The sequence below is a fragment of the Carettochelys insculpta genome, chromosome 2 (genome assembly GCF_033958435.1).
Source record: "Carettochelys insculpta isolate YL-2023 chromosome 2, ASM3395843v1, whole genome shotgun sequence".
In the NCBI taxonomy this organism is placed as follows: Eukaryota; Metazoa; Chordata; order Testudines; family Carettochelyidae; genus Carettochelys; species Carettochelys insculpta.
In genome coordinates this window covers 195,779,469-195,799,306 of record NC_134138.1, presented here as the reverse complement: position 1 = coordinate 195,799,306, position 19,838 = coordinate 195,779,469, and the positions used below count along the sequence as shown (strand labels likewise).

The 19,838-nt window shown below is 40.3% G+C and overlaps 1 protein-coding gene across 1 annotated transcript; it reads left to right on the top strand.

Moving 5' to 3' along the window:
• The first annotated feature begins 1,971 nt into the window (after nucleotides 1-1,971).
• On the top strand, nucleotides 1,972-19,534 carry KIAA1143 (KIAA1143 ortholog). Its single transcript, XM_074988242.1, has 3 exons — nucleotides 1,972-2,129; nucleotides 8,193-8,343; nucleotides 17,928-19,534. Exons 1-3 carry the CDS (start codon nucleotides 2,022-2,024, stop codon nucleotides 18,140-18,142), a joined length of 474 nt encoding a protein of 157 aa, XP_074844343.1. The 5' UTR covers nucleotides 1,972-2,021; the 3' UTR covers nucleotides 18,143-19,534.
• The last annotated feature ends 304 nt before the right edge of the window (nucleotides 19,535-19,838 follow it).

Sequence of the window (19,838 nt, the reverse complement as noted above, 5' to 3'; positions counted from 1 at the left end):
GTGACATTTCTTAGATGCACAGGCTAGAATGGATCATTGTGATCATGTTTTCTGACCTCTTGAATAGCATAGGACAGACCACAGAATCCCCTCCCAATTAATTTTAAGAGCATATCTGTTAGTCGGAATTTTACTGTTCACACTGGCCTTGCATCTAGGTTCAGCAGTCTCTCTCCTGCAAGTGGCTACTCTAAATCTTCTCCCTGCTCAGAGTAGTGTCATTTTCCTTGTCTTTTGCTCCCACCCACCCCGAAAATACTCCAGTCTCATCCTGAAGGCATACATGCCCATCTGCCCCAATCATTGCAGAAAAAACATTGTCCCATGGAGGTGGGCCAATAACTGAGAGTCCATCAAAATCAGTAAGTCCAGACTGTGATGGTTATGCACCTTTCCTAAGCAGGGCAGTTGTCCAGGACAGTGTTTCTTAAACTATATTTTGCAGAACACTGATGTTCTGTGAAAAATTTGGAGATGTGGCAGGAGCATGATGCTGTTTTGATATCATAGGCTGATGGTGTGTATTTTGTTATTAAAACCTGATACAATGCTGCTTCTTCCTTGATATGATACCAAATTCAATTATTTCATTTTGTTTTTGCTGTACATGTTACTGTTTTTTTGGGTTTATTTTGGTCTGACAGTTTTTTCTGAAGAAAATTGTCGTAGGTGTTCCGCAGAAAAACTTATATTGTTTGAATAGTAAGAGAGAGAAAGCCGTGCTATTTTGGTAGTCTTTAAAGTGCTACTTGACTTTTTTTTTTTAATGTTGTTTGGTGTTCTGTGGTCTCAAGCAGCATAAGAAACACTGGGCTAGGACACTCTCAGGCAAGTCTACACTCTACCCTACTATTATCCAGTTCTAAACTCTTGAAACACCGCCCACATAGTCACCTGTAACAGAGAGGAAGCCGTGCTAGTCTATACACTATCAAAACAAAAAGCAATCAAGTAGCACTTTAAAGACTAGCAAAATAGTTTATTAGGTGAGCTTTCGTGGGACAAAAAGCAGTCAAGTAGCACTTCAAAGACTAGCAAAATAGTTTATTAGGTGAGCTCACCTAATAAACTATTTTGCTAGTCTTTGAAGTGCTACTTGACTGCTTTTTGTTTTGCTAGTCACCTGTGTCCGCCTAGTCACCCCTTCCGACTTGCCAGGGCCTCCGCCTGTCCCCCTTGGCCAGGGGCTTTGCGCAGGTCCTGCACGTACCACTCCCCCTATTCCCCCCCAGTCGTGGGCTACCTCCCTGTTAAATGCCATCGCGCCTCAGTCTTCCTCGGGCCCCGGGCATTGTCATCCCCGCCTCATTGCCCCACCTCCATTGCTGCCCTCCCGCGAAACCGGCCCTTCAGGCTACCCACGTCTCAAACGCCGCCGAGCCCACGGGCCGAATACTGACGATTTCCCACCAGCCGCAGCCTCTCTCCGCCCCGCAGAGCCGCGGCTATTGGCTCCAAAGGAAACATCCACCAGCCGCCCGGCCTCCCGGCGCTGCGGACTCCGCCGCGGGCTGCTGCTCCTGCCGCCTTCCCAAGATCCCCGGCTGGAAAAGCCCGAGAGGGGGAAGCCCCGGCGCTGGCTAATCTCTCGCTGCCGGGTCGTATGAGCCCTACCCACCTCACGCCATAAATGGGGGGGGGGTCCTCAGCAGCCGCCGCCGCCCCGGCCTCCCTCACCTTTGGTCCCAGGAGCCATGGTCCGCGCGAGCCCCTCGTCTCTGACCTGACGCCCCCCTCCCTAGATACTGGACCACTTCTTGCTGCTCAAAATGGCGGCCTGTTTGAATTTGGCGCTAAAGGGCCGGAGGGAGGGGCAACGCCATGATGTGACGTCATCGCCACGTGATGTCATCGCGGGGGCGGCCATTGGTGTAGCGCGTCCGGTCACCCCGTCACGTGAGCGGGAGAGGGTCGGGGCCTGCCTACCGGAAGGCGGGGGCCCTGTCACCGTCCGTTGGCTGCAAGGGCGGAAGTACGTTGCAGGTGTCGCCGCGGCTTGGCTGTTCTGTTGCGCGGCGGCCATGAGTAAGAAGACGCAGGTCTCGTACGTGCGGCCGGCCGAGCCCGCCTTCCTCAGCCGCTTCAAGCAGGAGGTCGGGTATCGGGAGGGGCCCACAGTGGAGACCAAGGTAATAACCCGCCCCGCCGCCGAGAGCCGGGCATGGGCTCCCTGGAGAGCGGGTGAGCGCCGGGCCGCCTCGCCCCGTCTTCTGGGACCTGCCCTAATCTCCCGCTTCATCTGGCCGGGGGGGGGGGGCTGAGCGCCCTCTCCCCGCGGGTCAGAACCCCCAGCACGTGTGGACGCAGATGGCCCCCACCTACCCGGACAGAGGCGCAGGGCTCCGCGTCCGGCGGGGAGGAGAAGTGTTTCCCCAGCCCGGTTGACACTGAGCACAGTGTTGCGGATTCGAGATCCTATAACATTACTGCAAAGGGAGCGTCTCATACCTAGAACACCTGGGAAAACAGCTGAGGTCAAGGCTTATTTCAGAGCCAAGAACTGTGTCCCGGGCTAGTCTCTTATGCCAACAGCCATTTGCACTGAGCAGCTGATTCAAGTTAAAAACACAAAACAAAGGAAACTGGTAAACTTCAAGCCCCAAGATGTACAGTAGACTCTCTAATATCCAGTAGCCTAAGGACTAGGAGGGTGCTGGATATTCAAATATTCCAGTTAATGGAGTTGGTGGGAGAGTCCAAAGGCCAGTGCCTCCCTATAAGAAAATTCAGCTCTCCTGCTCAATTGCTGCCCTGTTTACCTTTTGGTGGGTGCAGCAGAAGCTGCTTGTGGGCCGGTAGATGCTGCTGTGGACATCTCTACAAACCTGCATAGTATCCCACAGAACCGTTTGCAGCGCAGTGGGTACAACCACACAGATGTCACCTGATGGAAGGAGTCAGGGAGCTGCCTCAGCCTAGAGGAGGGGGGCTCATGGAGCACTGTGGGACTCAGAAAAAAATAAAAAGATGCAATTGCCAGTGTTATGTCAGTTACGTGAGAGTTCCAGCTGGTCAAATAATGGGTAAACAAGAGTTGACTGTAGTAGGGTTGTTTTTAAAAGGAACACTTCCAGCAGTTAACGCTTCTCTTGGACAGGCATTCCCTGAAATCATCTTTCTTACTCATCCTTTTTCATTTGTGTGCTTTGTACATTAACACTTTGTATGTAGTCAGTTTCATTATTCCCTTAACATTCTCAGTTACTCCTATATATTTGTGTGGGTTCACACAAGAGCAGGGTAGAGTAAATGCTCGTTTAAAAAAACGGGAAACTGTCTGGAAAATCATAAAAGAATAGGAGTAGTACAACTTGTGTATATTCAGGGCAATGTGGGACCTATGTTTCTTATCCACCATGTAAATTCAAGTCTGTATATAAAGTAATCAAAACAAAAAAGCAGTCCAGTAGCACTTTAAAGACTAACAAAATAATTTATTAGGTGATAAGCTTTCATAGGACACACTTCTGATCATAGCCACAAAGAACCAAAAACAGTAACAGAGAAGGAGCCATGCTAGTCTATACACTATCAAAACAAAAAGCGGTCAAGTAGCACTTTAGAGACTAGCAAAATAATTTGTTAGGTGAGCTTTTGTGGGACAGACCCACTTTTTCAGACCATAGCCAGACCAGAACAGACTCAATATTTAAGAGACAGAGAACCAAAAACAGTCATCAAGGAGGACAAATCAGAAAAAAAAGGATCAAGGTGAGCAAATCAGAGAGTGGAGGGGTGGGGGAGGAAGGTCAAGAATTAGATTAAGCCAAGTATGCAGACGAGCCCCTGTAGTGACTGAGTCATACTTGGCTTAATCTAATTCTTGACCTTCCTCCCCCACCCCTCCACTCTCTGATTGCTCACCTTGATCCTTTTTTTTCTGATTTATCCTCCTTGATGACTGTTTTTGGTTCTCTGTGCATTAAATATTGAGTCTGTTCTGGTATGGCTATTGTCTGAATAGGTGGGTCTGTCCCATGAAAGCTCACCTAATAAACTATTTTGTTAGTCTTTAAAGTGCTACTTGACTGCTTTTTGTTTTGATAGAACCAAAAAGAGTAATCAGGGTTGACAAATCAGAAAAAGTATTATTATGAAGAGCAAATCTGAGAGTAGAGGGGCAGAAGGGAGGGAGTCAAGAATTAGATAAAACAAAGTATGTAAAAGAGTCCTAATAATGACACAGATAATTGCCATCCTAGTTCAAACTACTCATTAATGTGTCAATTTTGAATGTAAAAGAGAGTTCAACAGCCTGTCTTTCCAAACAGCTGTTAAAAGTTCTTTTTCAGTAAAACACAGGCTTTCAGAACAAAAAAACAGTCAAGTAGCACATGAAAGACTAACAAAATAATTTATTAGGTGAGCTTTCATGGGACAGACCCACGAAAGCTCACCTAATAAATTATCGTGTTAGTCTTTCAAGTGCTACTTGATTGCTTTTTTGTTTTGATAGTGTATAGACTAGCATAGCTCCCTCTCTGTTGTTGCAGACTTTCAGGTCATTAACAGAATGGCCCACTCCATTAAAGTGCTGGCTGATGGGTTTGTGAATCAGGAGTGTTTTTATGTAGGTTTTATGCCCATTAATTCTTTGTCTAAGAGAGCCTGAAGTCTGTCCAATATACAAAGCATGTGGGCATTGTTGGCACATGATGGCATATATGATGTTAGTTGAGGAACAAGAGAATGTGCCCGTGATTCTGTGAATAACCTGGTTAGGTCCAATGATGGTATCTCCAGAATAGATATGTGGACAAAGTTGGCAACCGGGCTTGTTGCAAGGAAAAGTTCCAAGACTAGTGGTCTGTGGTTGTTGAGAATCCTCATAAGGTTGGGAGGTTGTCTGTAGGAGACAACAGGCCTGTTGCTGAGGTTCTTCTGTAGTGTAGCACCCTGATTAAGGATAAGTTGTAGGTCTTTAATAGTGCGTTGCAGAGGTTTGAGTTGGGGGCTGTAGGTGATGACCAGTGGTGTTCTGGTCTTGGGTTTTTTGGGCCTATCTTGGAGTAGCTGGTCTCTGGCTATTCATCTGGCCCTGTTGATTTGTTTTGTTATTTCTCCTGGTGGGAGTTCAGGTTTATGAATATTTGGCAGAGATCTTGTAGTTTTCTGTCTCTGTAGAATCAGAGCAAATGCGATTGTACCTAAGGGCTTGACTGTAAATAATGGGTCTAGTTGTGTATGCAGAATAGAATCTAGAAAGGTGTAGGTAAGTATAGCGATCAGTGGGTTTCCGGTAGAGTGTGGTCCTGATCAGGTCATCCTTGATTTGTACTGTCGTGTCCAGGAACTGTATCTCTCGCATGGAGTAGTTGAGGCATAAGTTGATGGTGGGGTGCAGATTGTTAAAGTCTCTGTGGCATTCTTCTAGAGTCTCTGTACCATGGGTTCAAATCATAAAGATGTCATCAATGTATCATAAGTAAAGGAGGGGCAATAGGGGCCGAGAGCTGAGGAATCGTTGTTCCAGGTCAGCCATAAATATTTTAACATATTGTGGGGCCATGCGGCTGCCCATAGCAGTTCCACTAATCTGGATGTATAAATTGTCCCCAAATTGGAAATAATTGTGGGTGAGAATAAAATTACAGAGGTCAGACACCAGACTAGCTGTGGTGACATTAGGGGTGGTATTTCTGATCGCTTGTATTCCGTCTTGATGTGCAATATTAGTGTACAGAGCCTGTATATCCATGGTGGCGAGGAGGGTGTTGACAGGAAGTTTTTCAATGTTTTGTAATTTCCCCAGGAAGTCAGTGGTATCTCAGAGATACGTGGGAGTGTTGGTGGCATAGGGTTTGAGGAAGGAGTCCACATAACTGGATAGTCCGGTGGTAAGGGTGCCAATACCCGAAATGATAGGGTGTCCGGAGTTTTCAGGTTTGTGGATTTTGGGAGGTAAATAGAATAATCCAGGTTGGGGCTCTGATGGTGTGTCTGAGTGAATAAGGTCCCGAGTAGCAGCAGGGAGTTCTGTGATCTTGTGCTATGTGTTAGGTGTTTGCATGCACTGACCTCGCACTCCGATCCTGTGCATTATATACACACCAATATCTATACTTCTCCCCAAACCCAAAACCTGTTCCCAGATTCACAATCTCCTTGCTACCTTTTAAATTCCCACAGTAACTGATTTTGAAACGTTTGCTACCATAAAATATTTCAATATGAACATCTAACTCATTTTGTTTCAAGCATATTCTGTCAATGTTTTTTAAAAATATGTACTTAATTTAAAGCACCCTTCCAAACTGCCCTGAAGCTTGTAACACAAACTTTCTTTCTGCTTAAAACCACTTCTCTCTCCTGTTTTGCTGTCCTCCTGTTCAAGGGAAAAATAGCTGAGTCATAAATTGTGTCCTCCCCTGCTCTTACTGTGTTGTACAGAAAATATCCTATTTGTTTCAAGTGAGGACTTAAATAATTTGTACTTAAGTAGTACTCTCATCTTTGAAGACATACAGGTGAAAAAGTGAATTAATTGTATCTAAGGGCTTGTAAGTATCACACATTCCTTTAGTTAATTGAGTAAATATTATTCACCAGTTACATTATCTTAGCACCTAGAAATCTTAGTCATGGTCCTGTTGTTCTAGACCACTGCACAAACAGAATAAAATTAATGTCTAAAAAGCATCTCTTCTGTTCAACTCTACACCAACTTTTGGGGAAAGATCAGAATATACACACACATAATAAGGTGGTTGTTACTAACACCAAGACTAAAGGATAGAACCAAGACCTGCTTGAACTCTCACGTCTGTTTGACTCTTTATCTGTTACAATAAACTCTTCCATATCAGGCATTCTGTCATCCAGAGCTCTCAAATAACTGGCATTTTATCCATAAGTAAATTTTAGTTACTCTTCCTTAAGTACAGTATAGTGAAAATAAATACAGCAAATACAGTACAAGTTTTACATTGTACAATGTTACTATTAGTAAATAAAGTACTCTGCTAGTTCCTGAGCATCTAATCTTGTTTTTCTTGAGTGTTATGCATTCTTAAGTATACCTCTCTACTATCCGGAATATTTGAATAGGCAGCAACCTCTGGTCCTGGGGCTGCTGGATATGAAAGAGGTTACTGTGTATATAATTTCATGTTACCTTAATGGGGTAACAGATTACAACTCATTCTCCCGATTCCTGATTCATAATGGCCTGTAGTAGTAGCATCTGGCTTCTAGGGGCTTATCTTTGGGCCCACATGACCCTAGAGGGAAGAGGAAGTAACCTGGCCAACTTGAGTCAGTCTGCCTAAGTACTTGATTGCCCAGTTATAAAGCTATTTGGGGTGCCATGCCTGCTGGGAAATCCCTGCTGCTATTCTTAACTCTTTCCCCGCCCTGCATGCGCGCTTTCCATTGCTCTGTGGAAAATCCCACATGAAGAAGAGAAAATGCTTAATAAAAGAGTGATGCTGTGGATGCCTAAAGTGCTGTCCAATGTATAAAGAGCTCGCTCCTGCTCCCATTAAAGTTAATGAAGAAAATCCAGTTTACTTCAGTAGCACAGAATAAGATCTAACTTAAACAAGCTAAGAAGAAATACTGTTTTTCTCTACTCATTCAGTAATCTAAGGTGTTACTTTCAACAGGAAAAATCATTTTATTTAAAAACATTGATAAAATATTAAGTAAATCTGGAGGAAAAAAATTAAATCCAGTATTGCCCTTTAAAAAGAAAAACTATTATACCATCTACCCTGCTTTGTAGTCTGTTGTTGCACAATTTGAGAGCAGAGGGAGCATGTTAACACACAAAAGCTGTTTCTGGAGCATACGCATGTGTGTGTATGTGATAGCCATGTTGATAAAATTTTAGCTTAAAATGTTAACGTTACTCCAATATCAAATGGAGAGCATTGTTATGGAAAGGTCTGTCTTTAGGTTTTAAGAGGATATTAAAATAATGGAAAAGGGGAAGATGTTACAGTATTTATTTTTTTAAAAAATCAGACCGTAACATGAGTATTTCTTTCATGTGCTACTTGTTCAGAGCTTGATGTCATGATGATTAGTGTGTATGCTGGTCTCTTGAATGGTTTGGTTCTTTCACTCTATTTGGGTGCAGTGCTTGCTGAGAAGGATTGACATTGATGGCCAGATCTTTCTCCTAACTGACCTGATCACAAGAGTTGATTTGATATGCTGATTAGAATTCTTTTTATTTCTCTCTCATCTAGAGAGAGCAGCTCCCAGCTCCTCAGGAAGACGATGAGAGTGGCAGTGACAAAGAGGATGAACAGCCGCAAGTGGTAGTACTGAAAAAAGGGGATCTGACCCCAGAAGAAGTGATGAAAATTAAACAGGAGATCAAAAATGCTTCAAAATCAGGTAAGCACTTAAGATACAGAGTGAATTTTAGACTTAATATTTTGTTTTAGATAGCTCAAAACAAAGAGACAGAAAACAAATAAAAGAACAGGCTTGAAGATGCAAGTTTCATTTTCTACAGTTTCCTGTCACCTCTGATTCACATGTCCAATTCCTCATCTAAATGATTTGTCCCAGTGGTTCCCAGGCTGAGGTCCATAGTTCATGTAATACTTGCTCATGGTCTCCAGGGACCTGACTAGTTACATGATGCTGCCTCTCTGTGATTCCAGTTGTGAAAAGGCAATAAGCTAAACATACCATAGTTTTTGACAGTTGTTTTTAGTTCCTTCTGCCCTTTCCCCAGTGAATAAGCAGCTCCGTGGTGTTTGATTTAACCCTTTTTTTTTTTCTCTCTTTTCAAACTTCTGTGCCATTTTAACATGCTTAAATGAACATGGAAGAAACTTTCAAATATATGTTCCTCAGGATATTAGGGACCAATTCATATCCGTGAATTAAAACTTTATTATTCTATAATTGTACAAAGGAATTGATGAGCCTATCGTTTGTTACGTCTGGTAGACTTACTAGAAACAATAAGTTACAGAAGTCTCTAGAAGCATAGGAGGGAAGAGGTCTGAATAGATTTATTGGTGATAGCAGAGAAAGATATAGCTAGCATATGGAATAATCTGTCATTGGATGACGATGAGGGAGGAACAGGTGCGTGTTTGAACTGCTAATGGGATTTGGGTTGTTAGACTGTGGAGGCTTCTGGAGGTAGGCAGGACATCTGCATGGCTCTCGATATAACTGGTTATCTCACCATCTTTTTCAGACTCCACAATGTTGAGTTCACCTGGTGGTAGTTACTCATTCTAACCAGAAGAAATGTGAAAATTTCTAATTAGTGCCTTATATTGGTAATTAATGTGTAGTGACTATGAAATATCTGAACTAATTATTTGTTCAACAGGCCTAAAATTGAAAAAGAGGCAACAAACAAGCGGTGGAATAGACAAGTAAATAAACTAAAATTCTACTATAGTACAAGTTGCACCTTCCTTGTCCAGCGTGGTTGGAACTTGACAGGGCCCAAACAAGAGAATTTGTTGGAACAGGGGTGTTCCAGGGCTTCTGTCCCTAGACAACACTGCGCTCCCATGGCTGTTGAGGCCTCAGTCTCCCTTCCTGGGGATTCCAGCCCCAGCTCCCCAGAGCTGCCACAGGGTTCCAGCCCTTGTCTCTCAGCTGCTGCAGGGGTGCAGTGGGGCTCCAGCCAGCCCTGTGCTGCTGTAGGGCAGCCAGGGGACACTGGCTCTGTCCCTGGGCCCTGCAGGGCAGATTGGGCCCTCTGGCTCCCACCCCCCATACTGCTGTGGGGCAGGCAGGGGACTCCAGCTCTGGCTCCAGTACTCTTTTCCTGGAATACCTTTGATCTGGCATTCAGTTTGAAAGGTGCAGCCTGTAAAATGCAAACCTTTACATGAGTTATTTGTCAAGATAGAAAAGATTCACTTTTTTCACTCAAATGGAGACTTATTGGTTGAACATGAAAAATGATTCTTTAATAACAATGAACCTAACTACAGGACAGCATGTTCTTAATTAATGCTGCTTTTGATTTTATGTTTGTGAAGACAGCTACAGAAAATTTGCTTCTTCAAAACTTAGATACATTCAGGAATGCAAATAAGACAATTATGAGGAAAAGGTCTCTCTATATTATTGGACTGTATAAGTAAAATGAAATGAAGGCATTTAATGGGTGCCGTTATCTTAAAAGGTTGATTGTATGGACATTCAGCACAATATTCATACACTATCTACCTGGAAGATATTTCTAAAAAGCATATTCTGGGCAGTCAGAAATTCCTTCACAATATGTTGCTTCATTTTGTGTGGCTTTTAGAAAAGGTGAGACCCCCAGCTTTGAAATGATGATGGAAATCTCAAAGGTTGTGGCTCTGGTAAGTTGAAGTTAGAGAACATGAAAAGGATTTTGGTCACACATAGCATCCATTTACCCAACAAGGGACTATTTCAAGAAATACGAAACTTATAAAAAGAAGATTTTTCAGAGGCTTTGACAGATTATCAGGTGATGATGTTGTCTGAGTGGAAGCCTCTTAACAATTAAGAACTGTAATTGCACAAGAAAAACGTGATTCAGAGAAGCTAGGAATGTTCACTCCTGTCCCCCCTGCCAAAAATACAAAGGTTAACAATTGAGTCCAAAACAGAAAGTGAAATGTGATCGCTGGAATGAAAAGTTGATGGGTTCAGTCACAGAGATCCCCTTGACACTGTCATTTGATGCCCTGAAAATCCCACTGAGCCCCCCTACTTGCTCTCTGGTGCACCCTGTTTTGTTGAGCCATATCCTCTGGCTTCCCACAGCAACAGCACAGAGTTGGGAGGTCACAGCCTATAGCAGAACAATACAAACGCTGAGAGCAGCTCAGCTTTAGGAAGGCTCAGTCAAAGGAACTTTACACAGCACCTAGATGCATGGTCTCTATTGGACCAGAACCCCAAAAATCCATCTTGCTCTGCTTAAAAGTTTTATACAGAGCAAGCTCATAAATTGTTCACCACCATCAATGAAAGAGAGCGATGCACAGCTGTTATGCCTCTCGAGGAAACAATTATTTATACTGAGTTTATTAACAGTGATTTTTATTAAATGTAAAATAGGAATTAAGTGATTGCAAGAGGTAGCAGACAGGTAAAAGTAAGTTACTAAGACAAATAAAACAGAACAAGCCAGCTAAACCTACACTAGGAAAACTTGTTACAAATCATATTTTCTTACCACAGTTCTCATTTCAGAGAAAGTTCTTCACAGGCCAGAGATGTCTTTTTTGACCTGCATCCAGCATTTCTCCACCCCTTTTATTACAGTCTCATTGTTTCCAGGTGTTTTCAAGTATCCTCTGAGTGGGGTGGCAATCACTAAAACTAGCTGAAGACAATCATTGTTTACTTCCCTTGCCTTATCTAGGCCGGGAGTAGCCTTTGTTCATTTTTCCACACCTCCTTGGAAAATTATCAAATTCAAGATGTATTCCAGTGCTAGATGACAAGGACACACCTCTTTATAGGAAGTCTGCAGAGAGACAGTTGTCTCCCCCTGCCCCCCCCAGTTGTCTCTTGCTAATGGGTATCTGGCCTCTTCATTTTTGTTCCTGGTAGGCTGGAAAGAGGCTTTTCTCAACATGAGCACATTGATGATAACTCTACAGTCAATATTCTTAATTTCTGTATCTGAAATTATACATTCATATAAATAGAACAAACACATTCAGGGGGTTACAAGGTTTCCAATGATAGGGTAAGTGTTATATTTTGCCTAAAGCATATTTACGTTATGTCATATTTAAAGGCATAGGTCCATAAAGATGTTGACTGCAACGCTGCAGGAAACATAAATTCCTTCTTTCTTTTCTACAGTTTAAAATAAAAGGTACAGTTTTTGAGTTTGAAATTTGTGCTTGCAAAGGAGTTTCTGTCACAGTTCATTGCAGGAAAATTGTAGGAAATTATAGAAGTAAAATAATAGAAGAGAAGATGACTGAAACCAGAATTCTGCCAGTTTTGAAAACTTCTGTCTAGTCCAGACAGTAAAACAATGGGGGGTTGTTTTTGTTTGTTTTAAAGTAGTAGTAGTAGTACTTCAGGATTTGGTTGGGCTGATAATCCTAACAGGCAAAGTACTTAACTTGGGAAAACAAAATTACAAAAAGAGCCGTGCTTAATCAGTTAGGAGACTGGGGGCTCTGTTCTTCAGTTCTGAGAATCTTTGAATAAGTTTATGCTTATTCTACTCAGTACTCAAGTATACTGTATATCAGGCGTGTCCAACCCGTGGCCCTGGACAGTTAGTAATGCGGCCCCACAAGATTGTAAACTTTTAACATTATTATGTGATTTATATACATTAACTATATTATATATTTTATATGCGGCCCAAGACAATTCCTCGTCACTCAATGCGGCCCAGGCAAGCCAAAAGGTTGGATGCTCATGCTATATATAGTGTGTATTCTATCTCTAGATATATATAAAAATAAATAAAAAAATCTGGGGAAGTTAGTCTTACCCACAAAAGCTCATTACCTAATAATTTTGTTAGTTTTTAAGGTGCTACATGACAGCTTGTTATTTGTCAGGTATACTATGTATACTTTGGGTTTTTTTGGTAAAAAGTAGATTATTTTGCCCAGCATGGCAAAAACCTCAACCACTCTGAAAAATGTTTAAATGGCTTTCTAAGTATTACTTTTCCATGTAAACAATTGTTACAGCTGTCACAAGAATCTGTGTTCAATTACTGTGGGGAGGAGGTGGTCTGCAGAATCATATATGAAAAAGGTGATAATCCACACTATGAAAAAATCTGAATAACTGATCTACTTTCTAGATAGAGCAATAATCTGTGTAAAATAAAAATATTTCATAAATAAGGTCAGTGAGTGTGTACGTACACTCACCTGTGCCCTTTTGGCTCTGTAGTTCTAAGCCTGAGCCCTAGGTATTCTACTTGTATTCAGTCCTAAGCCTTTTGAGGATTGACTAGCCTGATTGTGTTGTTTTTTTGTGATATGGCCAATAATCAGTAGCAACTCTAGAACCACTCTTGCAAGGGGCCACATAGTATTTGCAGTCCGGGGTTATGAGCCACTTGACTGTGGTAACTGCTGCTTTCTTGCCTACACATTTTTGCTTTACTGCGGTTAATCAGTGGGTTCATCTCCTGCCTTTGTCCTGTTAATTTGTGTTAACTGTGGAAACAAATAACATACATCTTTGCTTCTGTGGTGGTATACTTCTGTGAAAGGGTCACATGAGAGAGTTTCTACTGCTACATAGTTAGCTGTGGTTTAATGGTATTGCAGCTCTGTTTGATCACTTGTTCATCTTTATCCTACTATCCCAGTGCCCAGTCCTAAGGATTGAAACATAGATTTCTGTTAACCATTGCTGGTGCACCTGGCTAGCTCCGCTATTTGAGGTTTTGAATATTGTGTTTGGTTTTTTGTGGTTTTTTTTTTTGGCCAGTTAATTTCCGTGTTTAAAATTAGCTAAGAATCATGAGAAGCTTGCCATAGGGTAATTTCCTGTGTCTTTATATTTATTTCTAAAGTTTGTCAACTTCTAAAATGACTGTGGCATGAACTTAATGGATAATAGTATATAATATATCACACAGACTGTTCCATTAACTTATATTCATAAGAAGACGAATGGGAATGGAGGAAGAAAATGTCAGAATTAACATGCCATTTTACCATATCAGGATCAGAACAAAGGCAAACAGGTAGGTCCCAAACAGCCTGTGCCCAATAAACAGATGTAGATGGAGTCTAATTTAAACTAAGTGTACTGTTTAAAGTATTCAAAAATACTGAAAATATTCAGTTGTGATGTTCTACCTTCTCATTAAATATAGCCACAATGATTCTTGGTTCGACAGGCCCCTGCCTTTGGTAGCTGCTCTAACTGCCACCATGAGCCTTTGTACAAGGGGTGGGGAACAGCTTTGAACCCCTGGAAATGGTGGACCAAAAGGCAGTCAGCCCTTTATGGTGCCCTCCACCCTCAGAGCCACATGACATAATGCTCAGGTGCTCTAGCTGCATTCCAAAGTGGCCCTGGTCTCCGGCTACCACTGCAGCAGTAGCATTGTTGTCCAAGAGCTCTGGCCTCTTCAAATTGCCAGGCTCCAAGGCAGTTGCCCCCTTTGCGCCCCACCCTCACAACCTCTCAGTGCTTGATCCTGGGATATCAGCTTGGAATATTGTTCTGGGATTTTCTAAACGTCATTTTCGTTCCTCCTTATACAGCTTTGTTCACTAGCCATTTTGACATTACTGTACCTTTTATTTCAAGCCACAAGTCTCCCTGTGGTTTGTTTTCACTGAAAGTGATGAATTATACTATTGCATTAATATGGGGGGAAAAAGCTTATTTAATGTTGCAATTTCACTTAGCCTCCTTCTGAGGGAGAGCAAAATTTAGTAATGCTCTTACATTGGCTTTTTGGAAATACAGTCATGGTGAACACTTCAGCAATGATTAACCTTTATATATAATCTTCCTACTGAAATCATTTTATCCATGCAGGATTTGCTGGAGGTCTGTTGAAAGTTGCTATTTATTTACCACTAATCTTTTTCCATAAATTTTCTATCATGCAGCATTGTAAAAAAATTACTGTAGGGTAGCAATTAATATACATGAGTTCATGAAAAATATAAATTGCAGAAAATTAGAACTTCTAATTAGTACAAAATACCTTGTCCCTGTGGTCATTATAATCTCTCAAATTTATTTTTCTCCTGCTTTTCTAGTAGATCTGGTCTCTGGGACATTTTGATTTATGTAAAAAAACTAACACTCAGACACGAGTGTCTTTATTCATTTGAACTCTCAGTATTTTTACAAGCTTATACAATTTGCTTCAGGATGAATGGGGGAAAATTCTGTCTGATCTTTTACAGGTGCATCCCTCCTTGTCTGAAGGAGATCTTTTAACATTTTTCAAGCTGCTTTTTAGCTGGATTGTAGCTTTAGTAAGTGTTCTTTATTTTTTTACACATTTATAAAATATTGTATTAAACATCAGTTATTACTTTCAGAAGTACATCCAAAACTTGCAATGACTTTTCACTTCATTTAGATTGTCTTCTTAAGGCTGATTATGGGAGGAACATCAATAATCCTGCAGACTAAAAACTGGTTGAGAGTATTCCTGTAAAAAATGGCTAGAGTGGCAGGTACGGAAACGGAAGGGGAAAAGCTGAAGTATAGTTCAGGACCAACTGAGAAAGCTCTTTGATGAGAGTGTATTAATCACTTATAAAAACAATTGTATTCAAACCTCCAGTGTCAGGCAACCACTGAGAAATTCATTAGGCTGCTACAAAACCTCTTTTGTCATCGTCATTAAAAGGACGCTTATGTGAAGTCCTGTCAAGTTTATAAAAAGTTTTATGTATTACATATGGCCTCAACCCTGTGAGTTTTTGTGGTGTTTGTATCTTTTGTTGCTGTGTGAATAGTAAATAGAAATTGACTGACTGTAGGGGAAAACTGATGAAACTGACTACACATGTTGTATCTAACAAAAGGTAAGTGAACTAGAAAAAACGTTGCTTTCGTTCTTGCCCCCGGTCTTTCACTTATAAGGTGTCATTTATAATAAAAGTAAGCCACATTTTAAATAAGGAATTTTAACTCAGTCTTTGAATGCAGCCCTCTTAATCTCTTAAAATGTGAATTTGGGATATAGGCAAAAGAAACTACAGCTAATACCGTGCAGTAATTTAAAAAGAGTCTGTTAGTATAGCTTATTGCTGAAAACAAGAGCTAATATTATTTGGTCATTTGCTCACTTACTGTTGTCCTCAACTTTTTCAGTCGTGGTGTTGGTTTTTTTTTTTTTTGGGTTGTGTTTTAAGAACTGCCAACACTGAGGTTGAGTCTTTAATAAGTTTTTCACTCATCCTTTCCAGGAACATTTTTGTTGATTTCTGGAGGTCTTTTTCAAATGTAAAATTCAAGAAAGACTATCTTTACAATGTAATCTGATATAAGGAGGGGTTTTCGTACTAGCTGAAAGAAAGTAATCTTGGCAGGTTATAACAAATCAACATCACTTTTAGGAAGCATTTTAAATAGCTTAATGTAGGGTCTTATGTTCCTGTTTTTATTCTTTCACAGATTCCTTAGGTACAACTGTATTTGACTTACTTCCTCACCAGATTCATTCTCTCTGTCTAGCATTACTGACATATTTTAAGTGAGAATATAGAGCTTCCTGAAGTTGGTGAATTGATTCATCCCAGGTCGTATACTAGGTCACCAGAAAGAAGAGCTAGTAATAGAACTTGGGACTTCTGACTTTCCCATTCTTCTGTCCTAGAATATGTTCCGGTGCTATATTATTATTGAACTTCCCTGTTGGGAACTAGTCAGACTGAGACTGTCACATGTGGTTTATGTTCACTCCTGGAATGATATTATAGAGAAGTCAGACAAGGTGAATGAGGTTATATCTTTCATTGAACCAAATTCCATTGGTGAGAGACGCAAGCTTTTGAGTTAGTTACTATTCAGCCACCTTTAAAAAACAAACAAACAAACAAACAAAACTGCTAATGCTGTTGTCCTGGTACAGTCATTCCATTTCTTGATGTTCAGCTGCTGGCTTAGGCTACGTGCAAAGACTGATTTTTGCTAACTTACATAGTGAAGATATATAGCACCAGAAAAATTATCAAGATTTTTAGTCTGACTTATTTGATTAGACTATTTATATTATGGTGGACATATAATTGAGTATTTTGTGGATGGTGGGTGGATTTAGGTGGTAATTCCTCCATTTCTCATAAATGACTAAAAATGCAGACTTGAGCCTTACCTGCTTTGTGAATGCATATCTGAATTCTTCAGACCCTAAAACTGTTAATAAACAATGCAACAGTTGTTACTGTCTGAACTTGCACTTCAGACATAGTCTTTGTCTATTTCAGAGGCCTTTCTGTTAACACTAAAAGGTTACAATGCATCTTCTATCTATAATGAACCTCATGGGCACAGAGTACCTTATTAAATGGGAATCAATAAACCACAATCTTGTTAAATGCTGTTATGTCATCAGGAAACTTCTATTGCACCATTTGATTCTTAAAACAAATTACTACACATAAGAATTTGTGCACAGCAGAATTTAGTTCATGAATGTCCTTTTGTCTATAAATTGTTTCTCTTGTAATACACTGAAGCATGAGGCTTTGCTTCTGATTCATAAGTGGTTTTGTGTTTACCAAAATGAGCTGGTATATTCATTCAGCAGTTGTTCTCCTCCACCTTGGTAATTCCAAAATAGCTCTCATTTCAAATTTTTGTCATCCTTAGCACAGATAGATAAGCAGAACTCCATGAATTCCCATGCATTTTCAGGATGCAATTTGGTGACCATGCCGATATACAGTATTTGTAGATTCATAAAATAGAAAAACAAAAATTTTGCAAAACAAAAGAAATAGCAAGGTTTGTGTTTTTTAATCTCACAGTAGCAATTGAACATAGTTTATGGAAGTAAACTATGGGATGCAAACAACATAAAAATAAATTTACCATATGTAGCCCATCAGAGAAATTGGTCAGACGTTGCTGAGAAGGTATTATCAGTTTGCAAAGAGTGAAATGAAGGCAGATAAGTTAAAGGCACATTTGCTCTCTCTTTCTGCACATGGCTGGAGCTCAGTTTACTTTGTAAGAGATTGTTTCTAGCCCTTCAACATATTCCCTCTTAAAACTCTGACTGAGGGTTGTACAACATCTACAGAAGCCAGACTACCACGGGAAAGGAAATGGGACAGATACGTGGATGCAGTCCACAGAGTGATCATTTGCACATCAAGAAAGCTACTGCACGATGACTTTATAGTAAACAAAAAATAGGACACTTTATTTTGTTGATGTTTTTAAAATTTTATTTCAGAGGTCCTCATGCTGATTTTAGCTTAGGAAGAGTCTATTTCTATCTGTTGGATTACATAAAACATTTTTTGTTTTTGCTGTCTTTATTATAGAGGATGAAACAGAACCTGCTGATGGAAAAATTGTGTTCAGGAAGCCAAGTAAGCGTTCATCAGAAGAGAAATTTTCAGGCCTGACTGCAAGTTCAAGTAAGAAGAAAAAAGAATCAAAGAAAACTAAGAAGGACTCAACACCACCTCAGAATGCAGCTAAACAAATTAAAAATATCAGTCTTCTGTCATTTGATGATGAAGAAAATGATGATTAGGAGTTGCGTGTGTTTTTTATGTTGTGTACTTTCCCTTGCAAGCATTAGAGCAAAAAGTTAAGTGCCTCTTCTAAGCAGAGACTTAGGGCCTGATTCTCCTTTTACTCTGGGGCAAATTCACTGAATTCAGAGGAAGAGGGTAAAAAACTGATGTGAGGTGAGAGTCAAGACCTAATTTTTCAGTTCACATGGTACTGCACGCCACAGTATCTTTAGACTCTGTTTTCAGAAGAGAATTTGTGTGTGTTCAAAATAAAATCCATAAAATGGCTGTTTATGGTCCCAAATCGTTAATAAAAGACTCGTTTTCCTACGTCTTACGTCTACACATTTGCAAGCAAAATATTTTAAACTCATTTCCCCCATTGTAATTTTACCCCTTTTATTTAGTGTAAAGCTAAAGAGTTTGTAATTATATTTCTTTCTGTTCCATTTAGAGTTGACTTCCCTAATAGTCAAAGTAGTATAGAAACTTCTGAATTGAAATCTTTGATCCTTATTCAGACACAGGTCATAATTTTTTCCCCACATGTATTGGCTGAATGACTGGGTCTGTGTCTTGTTGTCCTTATTTGTATGACTCAGCACTTAGTAAAGCCATGGGAATTTTAATTGCTGCCCTCAGTGGATGCAAATGAAACCTGTAAGCACCCATTTCAGTGGAACTGAGGTGTGAATAAGGGTTATAAGATTGGATCGTTCATGACTGCATCAGCTCTTGCACAGGAAAGAAATTTCTGAACTTAGTGATTTTGTAAGAAGAGCCATTTATATAATTTTGGGTTCCATGGTGATGTATAAATAACTGGAAAGAAAATATATGCATTTGTAATTGCTCCTGTGTATTCATGATTATTTGGGATCTGATATAACTTATAACATATTTCATTTCACCAGTAAGCTGTAGAAAACTTCAGGGGGGAAAGATTGTAGGCAGGAACTGTTGGGGAACACTGCAGGTTTTATAATACAAGATTTAAACTAAGACAAGAAGTTGTGTGAATGTGACAATATCAAATTTGTGAACTCTTCTACTGTCACATATAGCAGATGAAAGTGCCATTCTTAAATAGCTCACAGAAAGGACTTGCTGAGATTCAAGGTAACATTGAAAGCTGATGTGGCTTTCAAAAACAACAAAAGTCCTGTTGATATACTATGTCATTGAAACTGGAGGTAATCACATGTAACCAGGAGGTGATCGTAGACTGTGGCAGTGTTACAGGATAAGAGGATAGTACCCTAGTTCCTTGACTATGTGACCAAGCATGTAAAATGAATGGGAATGTAAAGCTTCATTCAGGAGCTGATCTAAAGTTGCTGCGTGAGACAGCTATTTTTAGTTAAACTTTGTTAATATTGGTATTACAACATTAAATGTGTGATAAAGAATTTTACCTTTTGTGCATATTTTATAAGTGGTCGAAATATATTTATTTCTGTAGGTGACAATATCTAACCCTATGACTAAAAGCCATGTACTCTCCAAATTAGTGAATATGTCCATATGGAAATTTTGTTACAACAACTGCAGTGATCCCAGTACTAATGTGGGGGGGGTCTCAAAATAATATTTTCTAACACATGTAATTTAAATGGAAATGTCACTAGTGCATTTGTGAATTTGGTTTGAATTTTTCTAAATGTTTCCTGCCATAGATGGAACATATAGCAACGAAAATAACAGCAGATAATG

Bases quoted from the DNA above. Each gene is read 5' to 3' on its own strand.
- KIAA1143 (XM_074988242.1), top strand. From the start codon at position 2,022: ATGAGTAAGAAGACGCAGGTCTCGTACGTGCGGCCGGCCGAGCCCGCC. The intron at 2,130-8,192 runs GTAATAACCCGC...TCTCTCATCTAG, and splicing joins GGCCCACAGTGGAGACCAAG to AGAGAGCAGCTCCCAGCTCC. The intron at 8,344-17,927 runs GTAAGCACTTAA...TCTTTATTATAG, and splicing joins CAAAAATGCTTCAAAATCAG to AGGATGAAACAGAACCTGCT.